This window comes from Aspergillus pseudoviridinutans, assembly GCF_018340605.1.
Source record: "Aspergillus pseudoviridinutans IFM 55266 DNA, scaffold_5, whole genome shotgun sequence".
NCBI classification, from domain to species: domain Eukaryota; kingdom Fungi; phylum Ascomycota; class Eurotiomycetes; order Eurotiales; family Aspergillaceae; genus Aspergillus; species Aspergillus pseudoviridinutans.
Genome location: NW_025091285.1, coordinates 696770 through 718908, shown reverse-complemented (window position 1 = coordinate 718908; position 22139 = coordinate 696770). Strand labels below are relative to the sequence as shown.

The window sequence follows — 22139 nt, the reverse complement described above, 5'->3', positions numbered from 1 at the left end:
TATATTTATAATACTTTAAGGGGTTCCCATCCTTATTAAGTTAGTTTTATTATAGTTTTATAAATCTCTTAGGATTACTTTAAAAGTATTTAAATAGGCTATTATCTTAGGGTTTTCCTTCTTAAGGTCTTCTAGTATCCTTTCTCTTTTATTTTTATTATTTCTATAGAAAGATATAGTATTTTAAGGCTGTAGATACTATTTTATCTTAAGTATTTAGTAGCTTATTAAGATATTCTTAAATATATATATATAACTCTAGTATAAGGCTACTAAAGAAAGTTAGAGTATATTACTTCTCCTCTTATTAAGGGAAATATTATTCTAGAGAATCTAGATAATAATAAAACTCTCTAGGGTCCTTATCTAGGTATTAATAAGCCTAATATAGTTTAATAATAACATCAGCCTTAATAGTTTTAGTATCTTAAATTAGACTTAAAGTCTAATTCTTAAAGAATAGCTATAAATCTTTAGCTTCTTACTATCTCTCTACTAATATTTTATTAATCTTAATATACTATTACTACCTATAAGTAAAATCCATTTATAAAATAGTAGTAATAATTTTAAATTTATCTAGGCTATATTTCTTTAGGGCCCCTTAGAATATATATTCTATATCTTAGAGCTATTCTTCTCTCTTTTAAAGTAAATACTTAATAGTAAAGATAGGAAGATTCTTAAATTTAATTTCCTGCTTATCTTCTATAGAAGAAGAGATACTATTTTAATAGTAAAGCTATTTAGAATTATTAATTTTTTAGATTTATTAAAGGTACTTAAGTTTAGTAATTTATTATAAGATTTATTATAATTTAGCACCCTTTAACTCTTAAGGTTAATTAGTAGGAGTAGAAGAGTTACTTAGATTAGAAGATATTTCTTTAGTAAGACTATATTATTCTACTAGTAAAGGGGTAGAAGTAATAGCTTTATAGTAAAATTCAGCAGGTATTATAACTAATACTTAGGTAGTTAAAGAAAGAAGGATTAGAAATTATAAGGATCTATATATTAGGGTAGATAGCCTGTTAACTAGGTAAGAATTAGTAATAATAATTAATAGAGGAGAATAATAGAGAGTAGTAGATTATATAAGAATAAAACTAATCCTTGTCTTCTCAAACATTAGATAAGGGAGATACTATTTATCTTTGCTGCCTATCCTAGATGCTTATAGTAATAATTTGAAAATAGTTTAAGGTATGAAAATAGGAGGCTGAAAACAATTAGGAAGCAAGGGGTAGCTGCATAACTGGGTGGCTGGGTTATAGCTGAGCCTTTACAGCTAATGTAATCAGTAAGTGAGCCACCACTGCAACTGAGCTGCCATCCAATATTTGCTGGAGATGAAATTGAAGCTATTTTTAACCCCTAAAACATAATTATATTACTAAATCTAGCTATTCTTGCGCTGTGGACATTGCAAATACTTATAGCCTAGAATATAGTAGTTACTATAGTATAGGGGTACCTATTAAGGGTACTATTCTGTATCTACTATCTACTCTAAAGGGATAGATAGAATAGCTTTAGCAGCCTAATTCCTACACTATATAAACTCTTACCCTTCCTAGATAGAGAATCCCTCTGCAGCTTCTATCTACCTCCTAGATTATTTCTAATTTTAAACCTACTTCTTATATATAGTATATAGATCCTAGTTTTTCTTTATAAGAAGGATAGTATTATTTATTATTATCTTATACCCCTTAATAAGCTGATCTAGTGCAGCCTTAGTAGGGGTAGGAGGGCTATATATATACTCCCTAAGTAGCTTCTTAAGTATATTTTCCTACTTCTTTAACTGCTTAAGATTATAAGGTATTTTTAGAATTAAATCTATTAATTAGCTACCTAGTAGTGTAGGGGTTTTAAGCTAGATATTAAGCTAACTAAGTACTTAATCTAGATTTAGTAGTATTAATCTAGTTACTAAGAATCTACTTTTAATATTATTTAATAAAAAGATTACTATATAGGCCTGTGGATAGGCCTTAAGTTAAGCTTATTAATATAGTTAAAACTAGATTATATCTTCTCCTTAATTAAGCAACTATATACATGCTTTAGAGGAGAGAAATAGCTAATATCTAGAGGCTAAAGAAGATAGGATAAATATATAGATATATAGAGTAGAATAATATTATTCTCACTATAGATCTAATTAAATTAAGGTATTAAATAGCTTCCATGGCTATTAAGAATTAAGAGTTAATATCTACTAGTTATCTAACTAGTAGTAGGAATAAAGACTTTTTAAAGCTACTGTAATCTAATCTAATTAGTTATCTATCTATTCTTACTAACCTTAATCTACTAGTCTGCTAGTAAGGCTGGATCTTAATACTAACCGACCCCTTCAACGCGCGACCCTGAATACTAAGGCTTAGTCTTACTAAGCCGCAATGTAGTAGGGGTCGGTTAGTCCTTAATATAGATCTTTTCTTTAAAGATAATGCATAGTGGAAGTACCCATCTAGTAGAGTTAATATACTCTATAGATATAACCTATTTATAGTTCCCTGGCTGGATAAAGAATAACTAAGTATCTTAGCTCTTATAACTACCTTAGTAGTAGCTACTAAGCCTATTATAAAGCTAGTTTTATTAAAGTTATAAATATCTTTAGATATAATCTTATACTGCATTATTATAATCTAGATATAATTAAACTATTCTAGGATAATCTTTAGGTCTTTATATTTAGTATGCTGGTGATTATAGTGCCTAGGGAATCAGGGTTTAATCTTATTATACTAGTTAATAAAGTTATATACCTATTTCTCTCTAATAGTCTAGGTAGGAGTTGAACCACACAGTGTAAGCAGGATATTTACTATTTCTTATATATAGGAGGGTTGTGGAGCCACTCTATATTAATCTATAGATAGAATCTATCTAATAAGCAATTCCTCTTCATTTTAAGTTATTTTATAGCTATTTATACATGCTTTATTATAGTATTTACTGCTCTTTAACTAATTATATAGAGTTAAATAAGGAATAGGAAATATCTATGTAGTCATACTAATTACTAGGATTTCCTTCTTTTCTATAGCTAATATTATAAGTAAGATCCTGCCTTCCTGCTCTGCTGAATTCCTTATAATTTTATATATTTTTAGTGGCATAGTAGCTGTTTAGATAGCTTTGAATTCAAATGCATTGGAATCAGATGGGAAGGTGGTGGCTTGGTTACAGTGGTGGCTCACTTACTGATTACATTATCTATAGCTAATTAGTAAGCTACTACTAAATAGTAAAATATCTTATTATTCTTTTTAATAATTTCTTTACTACCCTAGATAAATAGTATATCTAGAAAAAAGAAGCCTATATTAGCTATATACTAATTACCTCTAGTTAATTTTTCTTAGATCTAATTATCTATTTTATAAGAACTCTAAGCACTTCTATAAGGGTATCTATTAAAAAGATAGTCCTTACTATTACCTAAACTATTTAGATTATAGTTATTATTAGGATATCTTTATCTATATCTAGATTAGTAATATTATATATAATTTCCTATATTACTTATATTATAACTATATCTTTAATTATTATTATAATAAGGATAATACTAATTATTAGGATTAGTATTCCTAGTTAATTTATTTATTTATTCTATATGGTAATACCCTACTAAGCTACTAGCTAAGTATTAACTAGGGTCTATATATACTACTACTACTTATTAAATTATAGTATGAAGTTATTCTTTCTATCCTTCTATAAAGATAAGGTTTAGCCTATTTAGACTATTAGTACCTAGCCCTAGTATATTAGAATATAGGCCTAGAGAGTCTAATATTAGTATATCTTTAGATAACTTATTATCTACCTAGTTATTAGCCTATAGTAGTTATATTAATTTATCTATACTTAATAATATTAGAACTAGTTCTCTATATATTTTCAATAATAGAGAACCTAGGTTAAGCTTATTAAGGTATTTAGTAAAATCTAGTAAAATATTAAATTTATTAGTATTAGTATTAGCTTTTAGTAATATAGTAGCTTTTAGATTATTAATACTATCTTTATCCTTTAGTAATAGCTATAATATATTAAATAGTACTTCCTTCTTTTAAAAGACTAGATACTTTAGAGTTAGTAAAATATAGTTTTAAAATCTACCTAATAATTTTTTAATAACTTAATTATTCTATAAAAACTCTATACCTTTAAGAAACTTCCTAACTATTACTATAGTAGATATTCTTAAGTATATCTAAGTATTAGATATTACTACTTTAAAGTCTAGATTAGCTCTATATCTTAGAATAAAGGTAATTCTTACTAGTATTTTAGTATTAAGATCTTTTACTATACTATACTTAGATTATTTAAATTCCTATAGCTATATAGCTGCCTTAATAATTAATTTATTAATCTTAGCTCTATTTAATATTATATATAATAGGTTTTAATAATAAGCTAATATATAGATAATATAGATTAATATATTAATAATATTTAAATAACTAATATATAATTTTACTAAACTAAATATAGGAATAATAGAATTTTAATACTAGGTTTAGAAATAAATTATAATTCTTTAAAATAAGAGAGTACTTAAATAGAATTAGTAATAGAATAATAGTAAATTAATAAAATTAAGAAAGCTTAATAAATATTATTAAATTAAAATGAATAGTTATAGAATAGGTTAATAAGATAGCTAGGTAGTATACATTAATATAGAGTTAAAAGTATAATTATTTAATAGGTGTAGGAAAATCCTCTACTATACTTATTATTTAATATTTCAGAATAGATAAAATAAATAATGAGATTAATTAATTAGCTTATCCCTAATTAATTCCTAGATGCCTAGGATATGCTACTATTTAGTAAGCCTATGGTGGTTAATGCCATATTTTAGGGAAGATGACAGTTGATTCTCTATAACTAACTAATGAGATAAAGATAATTATAAAGTAAATATCACATGACTGCAAAGCAAGAGTCTGATAAGTTAGACATATAACATAAGGCCTATCCCCTACCCTTGTATAATTCAGAGGCTCCCTCCCCTACTGTGATGAACAAATATCCCAATATATTACTAATGACTAGTTAATTAGATATGGCCTTATATTTCTTATTATTCTATAATTATTCAACCTCTAGAAGTTTAAAAAATATATCTACTGAAGTATATTAGTTTTATATAGAGAGAACCTCTTTAGATAATATTATAGATAAAAAGAAAGGACACTTTATTTATAAGATTATTCAAAGAATCTAGAGATACTATATACTAAAATATAGATTAGCCTTTATATATTAATATAGATTTATTAAAGTATCTCAGTTATCGAGCAGTAATATTTTATTTATATCTAATTATATATTTATATTAGTATTATATTTTAGCTAGATTAGGATTACTTAAAGGATCTTAATCTAATTCTATTATATTAATTATATTTTTAAGCTATGCCTCAACTAAGGTAGAAATAAATTATTAATTAACTAAGCTTAAAATATCAGGCCTTATCTGGATATTATATAGGATAAGATATGTAATAGATACTTAAAAGATAGGTATTTATATTTATATTAATTATACATAACAGTTAATATTATAAAATAGACTAGCCTTTCTATCTTATTATCTAATAATATTTGATATATACCTACTTAATATTTTATTTAGCTATATTTATATAGTAATAATCTATTATTATAGCCTACTATTATTAGTATTATTTTATTAGATAAGTTTAAGTTATAAATAGCTAAGAACTATTTAATAAATTAAAGATAGTCTAAAGTTATATAAATATTTAATAAGAACTTTATAATTAAGTACTAGTTACTTTATTACATATAATTCATAATAGCTTACTCTATATAGTTAATAGATTTCTTTATATACTATATATATTACTTTATAATACTTTATAGATAGCCTATAATAGTAATAGATATCCTAGGGCTAGATAAATAATAAGCTTACAAGAGGACTAGTTTTTTATTATTTTTACTACTAGGTAAAGTAATATATATACTGCTATCTTAAATACTAAAACAAAGTAAACTAGGAATTATTTATTATGTATTCTATAACTAATTATTACTCTACTAGATACTAGAACTTTTATATAGTTATATTAGTAATTAATAAGTTTATAAAATAAATAATAGCTATTCTAGGGTATTTTAATTAAGCTATTTATAAATAGATAATATCATTATTAATAGTACTAGACTAGGGTAACTAGGACATTCTAAAATATATTATCTTAGGTAGAGATCCTAAATTTATATTAGAAATTTAGAAATGTTTATAGAATTACCAGTTAACTATAGATATTATTAATAAACATACAGAATTCCTATATACACTAATATTTTAATTAAATAATACAGGAATATTAAATAGCTACTTCCTTAAAAAGCTATTCTAATATGATATCAATAGGTATGTATATGATTTTAATGAGGTCTATAAGATATATAATAATATCTAGTAGTTATTATTATTATACGAATAGTATTTAGACCTCTACATTGCTTATAGCTTAGGTTAAAATATAAAAGGTGATGGGAATCTCTTAGTATTGATAAGATATATATAGGGTAGTTACCTAGCCTATCTTCTACCCTTATATAATTTAAAGACTCTACTCTTTATTATAATATATAATTATCCTATCTAGTAGTATGTCTAGTTAAGTAAATATATAATATTTATTTTTTAGAAAGGTCAAAGACCTTAGTAAGGATTTAATCTAGTTAAGGTAAATTTAAGAAATATAGTTCTATAACTACTAAGAGTATTATTAATACTATAGATTTAATAAATACCTTATATTAATTATTTATAAGCTAGTAACTATTCTAGATTAATTATTTTTAATCTTTTAAGATTAATCTATATATCTATAATAGTAATAATTTTATTATAGAATATTTTTTAGCTCTTCCCTACTATAATATTATAATTATATATATATTATAGACCACCCTAGGTCTTTTAAAAGTAACTAATAATATAGTTAAATATCTAATTATAAAGAATAAGATAATTTGAATTATTAAAATTCTTTTAATAGCCTTAAATATCATTAATAATTATAATCTTAATTTCTATATCTAATTTAACTATTATTCTTTAATAAAATAGATAATACTTAATCTATAATTCTTATATAGAGACGTTATAAACCTAGTTTATTAACAATAATAATAGCTTTAAGATAGACTGTACTTAACTTCAATATTAGTTTAATCTTACTATCTAAGGTATAACCAATAAGAGTATATAGATTAAAGTAAACTAGATATATAATTTTTTAATTAAATTTCTATAGAATAAATATCTATAGAATAAATATCTATAGAATAAATATAATTATAATTATACTTATCTAGCTAGAGGTAGAAAAGCTATAATTATTATTTTAATTTTTAATTTTAATTTTCTTTCTTCTATTCTTTCTATAGTACATAAGCCATATTAAAAGATCTCTAACCCAGAATCTATCCCTATATATAATAGTAAGTATAGTAAAGATGCTATAATAAAGTAGCTTTAATAAATTAATAATTATTTTTATAATAAATAAACTGTTAAAAGAATACTACTAAACTTAGAAAGATTATAATAATTAAGTATTATCTTATAAGCTAGGCTAAAGAGTAATAAATACTTATAAATAAAAGATTAAATATAATTTAATAGTTACTATTACTACTCTAGATACTTTTAAATACTAGATCCAAGATAAAAGATATAAAAGAAGAAAATAAATAATTAAATTATATAATTTTATACTACTTCTCTAGTTAAAGCTATCAAATATATTAAATCTAGAATCTCTAATAATATATTAATTTAGAAGTTTATTAATAATTTAAAACCTATTCTATATACTAGGTAGAAGATTATAGTAACTTAACTACTTTTAATAATATAGTATATTATATTATCAAATATAAATAGAGGTTACTCTATATACTTAAATATAACTTTAATCTTTTAGTAAAGTTAATAATTATTAAATAGATCTAATAAATATTAGCTTAAATATTATTACTATATCTCCTAGTCATCTAAGAAAATAAATATATAAGTAAAAGGTCTAGTATTAAACTAATTAAGTTTATTTTAAGGAGAATTAGCTATTAAATATTCATTATTTCTTTATTAAGCCTCTTAAATAGTAGTCTATCTCTATAAATTATTAGATTATAGTTCTAGTTATATATTTATATTAAAATATCGAGCTAATTTATTACCTCCCTTATAGCTTTAATCTTAAAAGATAAATATCTAAATAACTATAGATTTATCTACTAAATAGTAAATTTATATATATATTATATTAAGTTTAAATCCTCTTTAGATTAGATAAATAGTACTATATTATTACTCCATAAATTCTTAGCTAAAATATTTTAACCCTAATATTAAAGTAATACACGGTTATCTTGCTCCCTCCACACTGATCTTACCAGTTGACCTTGGACCTTGATGGCCGACCTTGCATATTAAAAGCATATTTAATAAATATTTAGGGTAGTGATATAGTGACACTCTCTGGGGATACAGCAACACCTCCCTTACCTAATTAGGTATATAAAAGTTATGTAATTGCTGCAAAAGTGGATTCTCCTAGGCATGTAATCTACTCTGTATGCCTTAGGCTTAGTACTAGGACGTAGGACATAATAGTAGGGCATTATAATTAACCTGGTGATGTTATTTTCCTATAGTATTAGTAATCCTAGGCTTATAATTACTTGCTATAGTACCTTTAATGTAAGATTATAAAAGCCTAGATATTAATACTTTAATGAGGAAGATGCGGGTTATAGATATAGCTATAGGCATAGCTATGGGCGGAGCGCTGGAGGCATAGTAGTAGGCGGAGGTAGACATAGGTAGGGGTAACTATAATAAATAGCATTACAGCCAGCATGAAAGCAGTATTTAATTCTTAATAGTGGAAATCTAATATAATTTATTTATATACTTAGAAGGAATTAAAATTGCAAATCCTATCAAGCAAATCCTATCATTAATTTTATATAGCAAATTGAATTATTTTTATCCTCTGCTAAGTCTCTGTTGAATCTGTGGTGATCATATCATTCATATGACTTTACTTACCTAATAGGTAAGGGGGGTGTCGCTGTACGGTATCGGTGTCGCTGTATCATAACCCTATATTTAATTAACTTTATGAATATTAGTTATCTGAGAGTTGCCGAGTATTCTGTAACCCAGTGATTAGTTCTCCTTACTTGGGCAATATATGGTTATCTTGCTCTGTTCACACTAATCTTACCAGTTGACCTCGGAACTTATATGGCCGACCTTACATTAGGTAAAATAGCTATCTTACTCCCGTCATGCTGATCTTACAAGGTGTATCTATAGAGTGACCCTATATATATGTACACCAGCAGTGCCAATCTGCAAAGATGGCTGCTGGTAGATAGTTAATACTCACTAGGAGCCCCTGGTATGGCCTAGCCTGGTACTGAAATGGAGCCAGGAATCAATCAATCAATATTAATTTACAGGCTCTACCTTAAATTATAATGATCACTATCATACCCTTCTATCTAGTTTATATGCATTACCAGCATTAGGCTCTTCTTTGGTTTTCATTGATAGCGATATTACTATAAGCACCTGATATGCCATCCCTACTTATATTTCTAAGGAGCAAATAGGAAAGACAACTGACTATCTCCCCCAACATACAGCATCAGTTATACTATGTTATCTCAAAGTGCTTCAGGAATGTCAGTTTTAAGAGCAATAATCCAGTAAGATATACTAGAGCTGACAGATCCCCATCAGTATAGAAGACACACTCATTGAACATGTAAAGGGACATGAAAGTCACCTATCCCTATCTATAGAGCCCACATTCCGTAGTCTGATCCATATACAGCCAACGATCCGGTCAAGCTTCGACTCGAGAGAAGAAGTATAGATAGGCAAACTTTTTCATATCCTGAATATCATCGACTCCCACGACTTTTTCATCATTAAACATAACCCAGGAAGGATTATCCCTGCCCGGCAGCTTCTTCCGCACAAATGCAACATAATGTCTGTTTGTTCTCAGTTGGCAATTCGATAAATCTGATAGATCGAGATCTCTACTCACCCTGCGTGCACTGATGTACCTTTGTGGCAAACAATGGCCCGAAGTTGGTATCTAGCCGGGGTTTCATGAAAGCCAGGAACATTACTATTAGCGGGAAGCCGAGAACCAGAGTCACAATCACGACTGTCATATTCAGGCATCTCGTCGGGATGACTGAATACCCAATCGAGAGCTCGATCCACATCGCCCCCTGTCGCAGCCAGTGCTCTTTTGGCTCGATCCTCATCGATACCCATTTCACTCAGTTGAGCTATTTTCGAGGGATCCTGTAGGGCCATGTTAGCGGGGCCGGTAACCTTGCTGCCCACAAGCGGTATATCGATATCTGGGTCATCCATATGAGAGAACAACCAGTTCATGGCAGCTTCGGTATCTGAATTGCCGGTCGCATGTAGCGCCTTTTCACATCTAATTCTGGGAAAGCCCATGGCAAGAAGCTGGTTTAAGATGTTCTGATCAGGCGAGAACCCACTATCGGATGGATCGTCTTCCGGTAGGAGCTTTTCGCCTTCTTCCTTCATGGAGCCAACATATGGGCTGAAATCTAGTGGTTCGTCGCTGACATCCACTGGGATGTCCAATTTCCTCGGAACCCAATTAACGACTTCGAATCGTCGGGCGTTTAGCACTAATTCCTGCGGCATTGTCCTAAACGACGAACGCTTCGAGAACCCATTGTTGCTTCCACAAGAGGGACAGCTGAGCTCAACGATTTCATTAGCAGTGAAAACATCGAGACATTCAGAGAAAGTCACTGTTTCGAACTCCAAATCCGCAGAGGGGTCCGTGCTATTTCTGCCCAGCTGTCGACGCACTGGAACAGGAATAGAGACGTTGTCTTGCTCATCTATTCTGTAACGGACTCCTTTGCAGGACAGACACTGTAGACGCTGCTCGACAGCGAACCGAAAATTTTCAATGGGGTTGCCTCTGCCCTCGGGGCTTTGGGAGCGTTGAATCAGCTTAAACAAGTGAAGCAAGAACTCAAACGCATCTTGTTGTCTCATGGTTGAGAACTCTTCATGACCACGACCGATAAGATGTTTAAACATTGCTGGCGATAACCCTTTCTGGTGGGGCACCTCGGGAGAATCAGGCGAGGCAATCACGTCTGCATTGGGCTTTGAGTAACGCCCAGAAAGAATGCCATCAGCGAGCTTTCTCATCTGCGTCTCGAAGTCCTGGGCAGGTTGTTGGGATAACGGTGGCTCTTCGTTGCTATGGTAATATCTTCTTTGGAACTCCGGCGAGGAGAAGAGGCATTGCACCACGCTCGAAAGATAACAGCTATTTCCTAGATTGGTCAAACCTGTAAACCCAGGCCCGAATAACGGGGTGAGCTCGTGGCCATCCGCAGATGTGGTTGAGAACTCCCATTTCATGTTGTGTTCAACCTGCATCTCCATGAGGCTTTTCTCCGTTTTTTCGCGCGCGCTCAGATTGATTCCCCAATGAGCAAGATGAGCGGCAAGGTCGGGGTCTGTCCTTTCTTCATTGCACTTGTAGCAGTAGATATCCGCGCTCCCATCGGCGGTTATTGAGCCAAGCTTGACGGCAACCGCATGTGAAGTTGAGTCAGAATGCGCAAGCGCGTGTGAATTTCCTCCCAAACCCCCGAACTGACTGCGTCCGCAACCAAGGTTACCACACTCCAAACAAAGCCAAAGGTTCTCCTTCAAAGTACACATCGTGCACTGACTCAGCTCTGCGTACCTTGGTTAGCAGAGAATCGGACCCGCGAGGAAAACCATACCTTGAGACTCAGTCTGCTTAGGGGTTTGTTGCACTAAGCAAAGCGTATGCTCGCATGGGACGAACTCTTGCTCCCAAGCTTTAATCTCTTCTCTCTTAGAGAACGTCATGGCCTTCATTACCCCATCTACCACGACTGCAAGGTTGCCACTGGATGCATCGATGTCATCCAAGCGGCACTCATAGCAAACGACTCGTATTGCTGTGTCGTAGCGATCTTCATCCGTCTCTGCAGCAATCGCGAGCCTTGAGATTTTCTGTGGAGGTTCGCCACGCTATTATTTTATGTTACCATGACACCGAACATTGTAAGCATTGCGAGTAGGTATGGCCCTCAACGCACCTGTATCTTCTTTCGCGACCTCTTGATGTTCAGTGCTAATGGATGGCAAAAGCGCTTGTAATGAAGCAAGGCATGGTTTCGATCTCCTGTACAGCCGCCGTTGAAACAAATGAGGCATACATTTAGGCCAGTCTCCTCATCCTTGGGTAAGATTAGCCCTGGCTGAACACGCCAAGAAGGGAACAAGCGACGAACCACAGAGTCAAAACATTGCGTACACTCTTCGCGATAGACAGCTTGGGATTCAGATGGCGGTTGCAAAGCTTTAAGAGTCCGAGTTAGAATTTAGCTAGTATCTGGACTTTATATACTTGCCCTGCGAGCTACTATGAGGGCATTGAGCCATTCTCAATATGTCCAATGATAATCTTGACTCGATCGACATTAGCTGTGATTAACGTATCATCAAATCAAAAAGAGTAAGCAACTGACTTCTGATGAATTTATAGCAAGATGTAGGACAACTCTTGCTCTTTTCTAGGTTTAGCAAAAGATGTGTAGATTGTGACGTGAGGCGATATACTTTACCTCAGAGCACCACTGAGCACCACCTTGCAACATCCTTATCAAGGTGGGGTGCTATGTAACCTGATCAATTAAATAATCAAGAACCACCACCAATAATAATAAATAATAATGATAAACTTGGATTTATTGACTATGGAATAGATAGAGTAGATAGTTTATGATTTTGTTCCTGGCATGCTGGCCTAGTTCATATTATAAAGTCCTGAAGAAGGTTCTCTATTTCGATTATCCTTTACTCCAAGCATGTGGTCTTCAATATTAAAGAGTTGATCCCATTCATATTTATAGTCCCAGGAATATCAAAATGTCCTAGGAATCATTGATTGTTATTATCCGAAAAAGGACTGCTGAGTACAGGTAGTAATCTTAGTTTTTATTGCCTAGATTTAACCTCTGCCTGTCAGTGAGCTCCGTAGAGAACGTACCTTAAAAGGAGTAGGAAGGCACATGCCTAGGTAGAAACTACCTATGGAGATGTAACCATTGCTAAGTGCTATCCTAGTTAACCTAAGTTGCAACTAGTGTAATTAATACCTGATAATAATGCTGTTTTGATTGACTTCTTAAGTTCCTTACCATGCACAACTAGGTATCTCAAGGTGCTCTGTGKGTACTACTACCTACCTAGTAGGCTACAGCCTAACAGGGTACAGAGTGCCTTGCAGCGGGCCCTACCAGATAGGGGAAGTAATTGGACCATACCTTACCGCCTATCTAATAGCCACTCAACGCGTCAGGGATGCTTTACACAAAATAGCACCCGACGCGTTAGACCAATACCTATTGCCAAAGAGTGTTTTCACACATGTATCTTTAATAAGGTATCTTCCTCCTTCTGCCATCAGCTTCAGGAAAACGAATACTAGTTTGAAAAGTGACATATATTTGTATCCCTGTTCTCTTTCTTTTTCTTCCCATTCACAAACTAGTTACCAAGATACCTGCACATATATTCCGTTTGGCTACGAGCAATCCAGCAACATTTGCTTGCACGATGGCTCTCGATGCAGCATCTCAGATCTCAGTCGGGGCGCTCAGGTAAGCGAGCTCTTTTATCTTACCCTTGCCAGCAGACCATCCTTTCTCTTTCCCTGGGCTGGCATATCAGCTAGGACAAGAATTTACTGATACGTTTTCAGCGCCATCTTTGATGAAACCAAACCCCAAATCCATGAACCTATCGTCCAGTGTGTTCAGATTAAGCCTTTGCCTCCCCAACCAAACCATCAAGAGCGGTACAGAGCCGTGTTCAGTGATATCTCGAATTATGTTCAGACCATGCTTGCAACACGTGAGTAGAGAGGACCGGTGACGAAATGTCATCTATGACTAATTAACACGTTGTATGACAGAAGCGAATCCACTCGTAACGAGTGGCGTGCTAAGGAAGGGGTGTTTTGTCCGTTTGAAGTCGTTTCAAGCAAATTCTGTCAAAGGGAAAAAGTTGTGGATCCGGAAACCCCAAATTATACACGCGGCTAATATTATCATAGAATTCTCATAATCTTGGATCTCGAAGTCTTGCAGGAACTCGGCGAAGCAGAGAAAATCGGAGAACCGAAACCTTTGGAAAATAAGTTGGAAGAGGATGAAAAGCCCCAACCCACTACAATCTCCAGCGGTGGATTTTATGGCTCCAAGGTCCAAAATCAGCGAGGGGAACCTCGCGTACAGCCTGCACGTTCCTCTTTGACATCGACCCATGCCACCATCTATCCGATCGAAGCTATCTCTCCTTATTCACATAAATGGACGATCAAGGCGCGTTGCACGAGCAAATCAGCAATCAAAACCTGGCACAACAGAAACTCTGAGGGTAGGCTATTTAGTGTCAACTTACTCGATGACAGTGGTGAAATCCGTGCCACTGGGTTCAATGAGCAGTGCGACCTGCTCTATGATGTTTTTCATGAAGGAAGCGTGTACTATATATCTAGCCCCTGCCGGGTTCAGATTGCCAAGAAGCAATTTACCAATCTGAACAATGACTACGAACTCACATTTGAGAAAGATACAGTTGTTGAAAAGGTCAGTGAATTTTTCAAGCGCAGTTGCATCTGATAAGCTTACAATTTTTTGGTTTAGGCTGAGGATCAGAGCGATGTTCCGCAAGTTCGGTTCAATTTCACAACCGTGGGCGATCTACAGTCTGTTGAGAAGGATACCACCATTGACATTATTGGAGTGCTAAAAGAAGTTGGGGAGACTAGTCAAATCGTATCAAAGACGACGAGTAAGCCCTATGACAAGCGAGAGCTTACCTTGGTCGATAGCTCGGGTTTTTCTGTTCGTCTAACCATCTGGGGCTCCACGGCGTTGAATTTCAATGCCATGCCAGAGTCTGTAATTGCTTTCAAGGGTGTCAAAGTCTCTGATTTTGGAGGACGAAGTCTCAGTTTGTTGAGTTCTGGCTCAATGACTGTCGACCCTGACATAGAAGAAGCTCATCGCCTTAAGGGTTGGTATGATGCTCAAGGCAGACACGAGACGTTCACGTCACATGCCACAATGTCCAACGCATCCTCGTCTGCAATGAGATTGGATCACTTGAAAACAATCGCACAAATACGCGAAGAACAACTGGGGATGTCAGAAGATGCTGTCTACTTCTCGCTCAAAGGGACTGTTATTTATATAAAGCAAGACAACATGTGCTACCCTGCTTGCCTATCMGAAGGGTGCAACAAAAAAGTGACAGAACTTGATCCCGGCCAATGGCGGTGCGAAAGCTGTGATAAAACTCACCCACGTCCAGAGTATCGATACATCATGCTCATCAATGTTAGCGACCACACTGGCCAGCTCTGGCTTAGTTGCTTTGATGAGGTCGGGAAACAGTTAATGGGCACGTCTGCGGATCAGTTGATGGATCTTCGCCAAAATGGAGAAAAGGCCGCTGGAGACATCTTCCAGGAAGCTAATTGCCGAACTTGGAACTTCAGATGTCGGGCTAAGCTTGATCATTTCGGAGATCAGCAACGGTATGTATCTGCTATTTGGTTACCAATATTGAACCTACCGCTAATGACATCTTAACTAGCATCCGTTATCAGGTATCGACGGCCAAACCTGTCAACTACTCGGAGGAAGCATCTCGCCTCATGACTCTGATTAATTCATATGGCCTTTCTTGATATGCCTTGGATTGATGGTGAATTTGCCTTTCCTGGCCAAGTTCGATCCTTCCGGGGCTTGAAATGTTACATACACGATTTTAACTTTATAGACATTTGTTTGTGTATGAGTGTATAACGTCGTTCCGCTTGATTCCCAGAGATTATGACTCGAGTTCGCGAGGTCTCGCATATCACGTATGTCTTGGGTAATCAGGAAGGGTAATGCATACGAGGGCATGAAATCGGACGAAGTTACTAAACTGCCATTTCTAGGTGATATTCTTCCTGACGATCAGTCTTGTACGCTGTACCACGAAGATAGTCTTTGTGTCAGTTGGGGAGCCCTGTTCCCGTAATCACATGCTTTCCTTCTTTGATTTCCCCCTTAAAGATAACACAAAAATTACAGCAGTCTTCGGTTAGTGGACTACATAGCCCACTCATAGGTATACTTGAGTTCTTGTAGTATGTAGAGAGGTAGGCCCTGGCGGGGAGGGGAGGCTCTGGGGGTGCGGCGCTACTCAGTGGAATAAAATATTGCAGTGACATATTGGCGGCGTTGATTGGCAGACAATTTTATTCCTAGTGACCAATTTATTCCTACTAGCACTACCATAAATTTTCCTCCCCCTTCCCACACACAGCATCTCTTGATCCCGTGTCTCATTCGATCACGCTCAGTTTACATTTCTCACTTTCGTCTTCTATCTCCAATATCTGTCAATCATCTATCTGTCATTTCTCGGTCCCAGATTTCAAAACTGAGGAAAGACCAGACCACAACAGATACTGATCATGACCAAGCGTGTCCACCACGAAAGTGGCGATTACCGGCCCAAAAAGAGATCCAAGAATGAAAGAAGTGGAGAGGGATCGAAGATCTCGTCTGCTGAGGCTATTAGAAATGAACTTGGTCCTATACCAGATGCTACTTACGTCCAGTCACCAGCCCTAGGTGATCTTTCTCAGATTGAGATAGACCAGTTTCTCGCGAAGCATTGCATTAAAGTGACCGATTCTTCGGAAGCGCCGGCGCTTCGCCCCATAATTTCTTTTTCTCACCTCCCCAGCAGCTTCAGCAAGATTTATGACCCATTGAGCTCTTTCTCATCGCCGACACCTATTCAATCTGCAACATGGCCCCTACTCTTCGCCAGTCGGGATGTCATAGGCATTGCAGAGACCGGAAGCGGGAAGACATTGGCTTTCGGCTTGCCATGTATTAAGAAAATTCTGGATTCAGGAAAAGTCAAGCGAAAACATGCACGACCTGCAGCGGTCATCATTTCTCCAACCAGGGAGCTTGCAATGCAAATATATGATCAGCTTTCGAAATTTGGGGCCTCTGTGGACATCAGAGTAACATGTATCTATGGGGGTGTGAAAAAAGACGAACAACGCGAGGCCCTGAAGACTGCAGCTATCGTTGTTGCGACCCCTGGTAGACTAAAAGATCTTCAAAACGATGGCTCCGTGGATCTTGGAAAGGTCAAATACCTAGTTTTGGATGAGGCGGATCGCATGCTAGACAAGGGGTTTGAACAGGATATAAAAGACATCATCCGCTCCATGCCAGATTCAAAACGCCAAACCGTTATGTTCACTGCAACTTGGCCTCCTAGCGTCAGAGACCTGGCGGCTACTTTCATGACTTCGGCTGTGACTGTCACCATTGGTGGTGATCCTTCCGCCGATCCGCGTGCTAATACCAGGATTAAACAGGTGGTCGAGGTTGTGAAGCCTCAGGAGAAGGAGGCTAGACTTGTGCAGTTGCTCAGTCGCGCTCAGCGAGGCGCAGCAGTTTCCGATAAGGTTCTTGTCTTTTGTTTGTACAAGAAAGAAGCAGTTCGTATCGAGAGACTTTTACGAACCAAGAACTTCAAAGTCGCAGGGATACATGGAGATTTGAACCAGCACGAAAGATTCAAAAGTCTGGAGGCATTCAAAACCGGGGCAGCTACTGTACTTGTTGCCACCGACGTGGCAGCCCGTGGCCTTGACATACCGTCAGTCAAATTGGTTATCAATGTCACTTTTCCTCTAACGGTCGAGGACTACGTACATCGAATTGGGAGGTAAGCAAGGATATTCTCTCTTGGCTGAAATGTGGTTAATTCGAGGTTGATTAGAACCGGGCGCGCCGGTGCCGATGGCCATGCCATTACTCTCTTCACAGAAACGGATAAAGCTCAATCTGGCGCGTAAGTTCTCAAAATCGTCAATCAGCCTATGTGCTTGAGTAGGCTGCTAATGTGGCCATCTTCCTATATTGTCACAGGTTGATAAACGTTCTGAGAGCAGCTAAACAAGAAGTACCGGACGCTTTGCTAAAGTTTGGAACGACCGTGAAGAAGAAGCAGCATGGTGCGTACGGTGCATTCTTCAAGGATGTGGATACCAGCAAATCAGCGACAAAGATTGTTTTCGACGAGTGAACTCGTATTACTTTGTCTTGCGGTGTGTGGTGTCCTGCTTCCAAGTTTGACAGACCCGGTTGTACAATCCCCTCAAATACGTTCTCTCGAAATATAGACTATCATGTAGCGCTGTCAGAGCTCATTCAAGTCTTGTACGGGTAACTCACACTAGAATGGCATAGGAGGCGCAAAAACCTGCCGCTTGTATCAGACCATGAAAATCGTTGTGGAACAGCTCTGGCCCGAGTATTGTGATTGTGGTCATTAGAAAGCCAACAATATAGGTATGAGGACTCAAGCCGAACTCGGTCAACGTTATGTCGTTGTCATGATTGTGCATATACCTTCGTATGAAATTTAGACTCCAAAGTATTCGCACTGTCATGTTGACCATATTAGCGTACACCAAGCCACGAGCGCCGAGGTCGCCAACTCTCAAGAAAAGGTAGGCTGCTAACGCAAAGCATGCTGAGAAAGCCCCCATCCAGCCCGCCTGTGATCGAAGCTCCGACCCATTAGCAGCAGACGAGACAAACGCCTCTGTTATACCATTGAATGCCAAGAAAGGTATATAGAAGCAATAAAGTGAAAGTAGGTGATAGACTTCAAAACCAGCCCATTCTGTACCGCCCAATAGGTGAAGTATCTGCTTAATTATGACGGGGTTCAAAGGAAAGATAAGAGCAGATAGAATCCCGTATGCTTTCATGACATCGGTAAGATGCGTCTTAGCAGCGTCGACGTTGATTGATTCTTCTCTGTTTGAGTCACTGAGACCCAACAGTGACGAAAAGAGCGTGCGAGAGCTCTCCTCAATTGGCTGAAAAATGATGCGAGCTATAAGACCACCATAGTTAGAAGCGAGGAAATATATCCCTTGATCCTCCAAGCTCGACATTGCGGCGAGCATCATGGCGTCCCCTTGCGTGAGCAAATGCTTGACCACAGATTGGAAGAAGAGATTTGCAGATAGAGAGATCAACTGGGACGAAAACATGCCCAGGACATGAACGGACTTATCCCTTGGACCTGTTATCATGGCTGAGTCCTATTCGATAGGAATTGCCTCCACATACCTTGTTCTTATGCGACTGGGCAGAAACGAAAAATGCCATCTACTCGCTGCGTTTGACAGAGCTGCAGAGTAGCCGGAGAGAAGCACCAAGGCATAAGCCAGATGACCAAGTGCAAATGGAAGTATACCGACATTGTTTCCATTCCAGGACGCCCAGATAAACAGACCACACGTTGTTAGACTCTTTACAAATGCCGCTGCCATTTCAACGGTTGCCCTAGTCTTGTACAGCATATATCTGTGGACTACAGCAAAGAAAGGTTCAGTGCATAGCTCTAAGGTGGACGCGAGACAGACGATTGCCACACTGCTGCGATAGAAAGACGTTTGAGCAACCTGCTCAGCAGCAAACTGTATGTAGGAATTACCGAGCAAGATAGACAAGGCGATTCCAATTCCAAGGCTGAGGTAGGACATGTTCACTATTGATTGAGTCGCCGTAGATTGAGCATCGGTTTTCCTGTCGCAAGCTATGCGCGACTTCTCTTGATTGCTGATGTCGGGGAATGAAAGCGAATCCAGAGGCTGTCTCTGAATGGCTAACCTGATGGCCTCCCGAGAGAAGTATAAGATCGTAACCATGAACAACTCAAGTTGAGTTGCTGCTCCCAGTGTCGCTGGTGATAGGTTCCTCAGGACCAACTGATTGGCAACAAAGGTGAACAGCCGCGAAACCAACTGGATCAAGACCAAAAGCGTAGTCCCCGACACCGATGATGCCAAAGCTCTTCTAGTGCGAAGTCTGTCTGGCTTGGACATTGTGGCATGCTTTCCGCACGTCTCATGAACTTTTTTAATCTGCAAGTGTTATCGAGCTGGGACCGATTGTGTGGATGACGAAGGTTGAAACACAATCCTGATTCGTACAAGTAAGACATAAGACAAAAGCTGCGGTCTTATGTCTTCAGAAATGACTTACTCCTTCAGGCACGCGGTGCTGAGCAGGATGAAGATAGAGGGTGTGATGTTGTCCTCTACCTAGCCGCGGCCGCAGCCGCGGCCATAGTAGGGTGAACCACACTGGGTCCGCGTATCTAGAGGAGCCTGGGGGCATCACAGCTGCAAACACTCTGACCTTCACATTTCATAGTGTGACTTTACCAGGATTTACCTGCCTGAAATGAAGATTAAAGAGCTCCTAGTGTATCTATCCATGTACTTGCTGAATAGATCTTGTGACTGCGTCGATCTAAGATGTTTTGCTTTCCTGCAGTCTGGGATTATTGTTTCATTTTGCAGACTATCATGTCATCTACCCATTGAATGGCCTTTTTCTATCTGTCAAGAAAGCGGATTCTTCTGCATTACAATGGTATCCTGGTTGTGAAGACTAAGGTCGCTGAGACTTTTGAGGAGGGAAGGGGGAAACCACCAGCTCCTTCGCCTAGTCGCAATGCAGGCTGATGCAGAGTAGATAGGCGTTCAAGACCCGGAAACACCATGAAGGAGAAAGTCCAGTTCACGAACCTATCCGCGGAAGAAGGCTTCAGCAGGTGACTTGCTACACCTGAATCGGGCTCTTTTGCTTCAAGGATATCGCACCGCCCGGTGAAAGGACTAGGGTTAAACCCTGGCGATGTCTGAAATTAAAAAGGAGGGAGATAGAAAGGATATCCGCCATTCTTCGTCTTGAAGACGTTGAGGAGGAAGCTGTACGTACAGAGCAATACGCCAGCCCAGATTACGACGGCCAGTTGCTGTGCCTTCTTGTCCGCCATGCGAGGGACCTTCATGGAAAGAGCAATCGCTGCAAAGGATAGAACAGCGTCTGCAATCACAGTAAATCATCAGTATGTGTGCGGACAGGGTCGTGCCTCCGAAATGGTGAATGACTTACAAATGGCAGCGACAATCTGGGTTTCCATGCCGTACTGGTTAGAGAAACCACCAGCAAAATAGCTAATGCCTCCCTTGCCATCACCTACAACATAAGGTACTTTGCGGATATGATTGAACATGTGGCCACTGGTGAACAGCAAGATAGCAATCAGGCTAAAGCCGGCCCAGAGATTTCGGTTCCTTATGATCGGCAAGGCGTACGGAGACAAAACCGTGAACAAAGTTATCACGCCCATAAGGATGGTGATTGCAGAGATAATTCGCATGTAATTGATGGGGCGGACGAGAGGTGGTTTTGAGCCTTCCGGGAGATGTCGGCTGATCCATGTGTAGAGTTGGTCGGCAGAAATTGGGCTAGACGTCTTTCATCAACACAGAGAACTCATGTGGCAGACCCGAGAGATTCTTACCCAGTGAAGTCGAATCTTACGGGTGCATTGTCAACCTTGGCAAAGGAGCCGACTGTGGGAGGAAACAAGAGAAGGACAGGCGCAGTTTGAAGCATCAGCTTTTACCTCAATAGATTAGCTGAAAAATATATGAAGAGTGTTCACGAAGAAAGATCATTCTTATACCTTCTGGAAGGTCTCCTTGCCATTACTGAAATCCAGAGTAGCGAGGAGCAGTTTAAGATCGTCTGACTTAGGGCCCTTATTCCAACTTCGTGCAATGAGGTCCCATTCGGATTGGAACTCGCGACATAGGACGCAACCATAGCGAGCGTCAGTAGCTGTCAGAAGAACCGCGACGTGAAAATCGCGAGGCTTCGAGGTCAAATCATCATATGTAACATCTGTCAATTCAATCGGCGCGACACGAGAGACTGATCTGTATTTCTCGTACTTATCAGGGTCTGAGGACGTACAAAGCGCACTCGTCGCAATGCAAAGGAAAGAGATAAGAAAATTGAGGTTCATTTTC

At 37.1% G+C, this 22139-nt stretch overlaps 5 protein-coding genes across 5 annotated transcripts; 2 read left to right on the top strand and 3 right to left on the bottom strand.

Annotated features, from left to right (window-relative positions):
- Window positions 1-9941: 9941 nt before the first annotated feature.
- Asppvi_007345 (ubiquitin-specific protease UBP14) lies at window positions 9942-12589 on the bottom strand (the record flags this gene model as incomplete). The annotated part of the gene is made up of 6 exons (XM_043303232.1): window positions 9942-10092; window positions 10149-11853; window positions 11902-12175; window positions 12244-12384; window positions 12439-12506; window positions 12559-12589. 6 exons carry the CDS (start codon window positions 12587-12589, stop codon window positions 9942-9944), a joined length of 2370 nt encoding a protein of 789 aa, XP_043159167.1.
- A 1176-nt stretch (window positions 12590-13765) lies between these two features.
- On the top strand, window positions 13766-15905 carry Asppvi_007344 (replication factor A subunit protein RFA1; the record flags this gene model as incomplete). Its single annotated transcript, XM_043303231.1, has 6 exons — window positions 13766-13809; window positions 13911-14062; window positions 14124-14214; window positions 14265-14799; window positions 14857-15752; window positions 15812-15905. 6 exons carry the CDS (start codon window positions 13766-13768, stop codon window positions 15903-15905), a joined length of 1812 nt encoding a protein of 603 aa, XP_043159166.1.
- Window positions 15906-16682: 777 nt separating this feature from the next.
- Window positions 16683-18322, top strand: dbp3 (RNA-dependent ATPase DBP3; the record flags this gene model as incomplete). Its single annotated transcript, XM_043303230.1, has 3 exons — window positions 16683-17962; window positions 18017-18088; window positions 18166-18322. The coding sequence occupies 3 exons, from the start codon at window positions 16683-16685 to the stop codon at window positions 18320-18322; spliced, it is 1509 nt and encodes a 502-aa protein (XP_043159165.1).
- Window positions 18323-18467: 145 nt separating this feature from the next.
- Asppvi_007342 (putative nuclear division Rft1 protein) lies at window positions 18468-20138 on the bottom strand (the record flags this gene model as incomplete). The annotated part of the gene is made up of 2 exons (XM_043303229.1): window positions 18468-19326; window positions 19381-20138. 2 exons carry the CDS (start codon window positions 20136-20138, stop codon window positions 18468-18470), a joined length of 1617 nt encoding a protein of 538 aa, XP_043159164.1.
- An 827-nt stretch (window positions 20139-20965) lies between these two features.
- Asppvi_007341 (OST3/OST6 family protein) lies at window positions 20966-22135 on the bottom strand (the record flags this gene model as incomplete). The annotated part of the gene is made up of 4 exons (XM_043303228.1): window positions 20966-21147; window positions 21217-21572; window positions 21629-21726; window positions 21794-22135. 4 exons carry the CDS (start codon window positions 22133-22135, stop codon window positions 20966-20968), a joined length of 978 nt encoding a protein of 325 aa, XP_043159163.1.
- Between the last annotated feature and the right edge of the window lie 4 nt (window positions 22136-22139).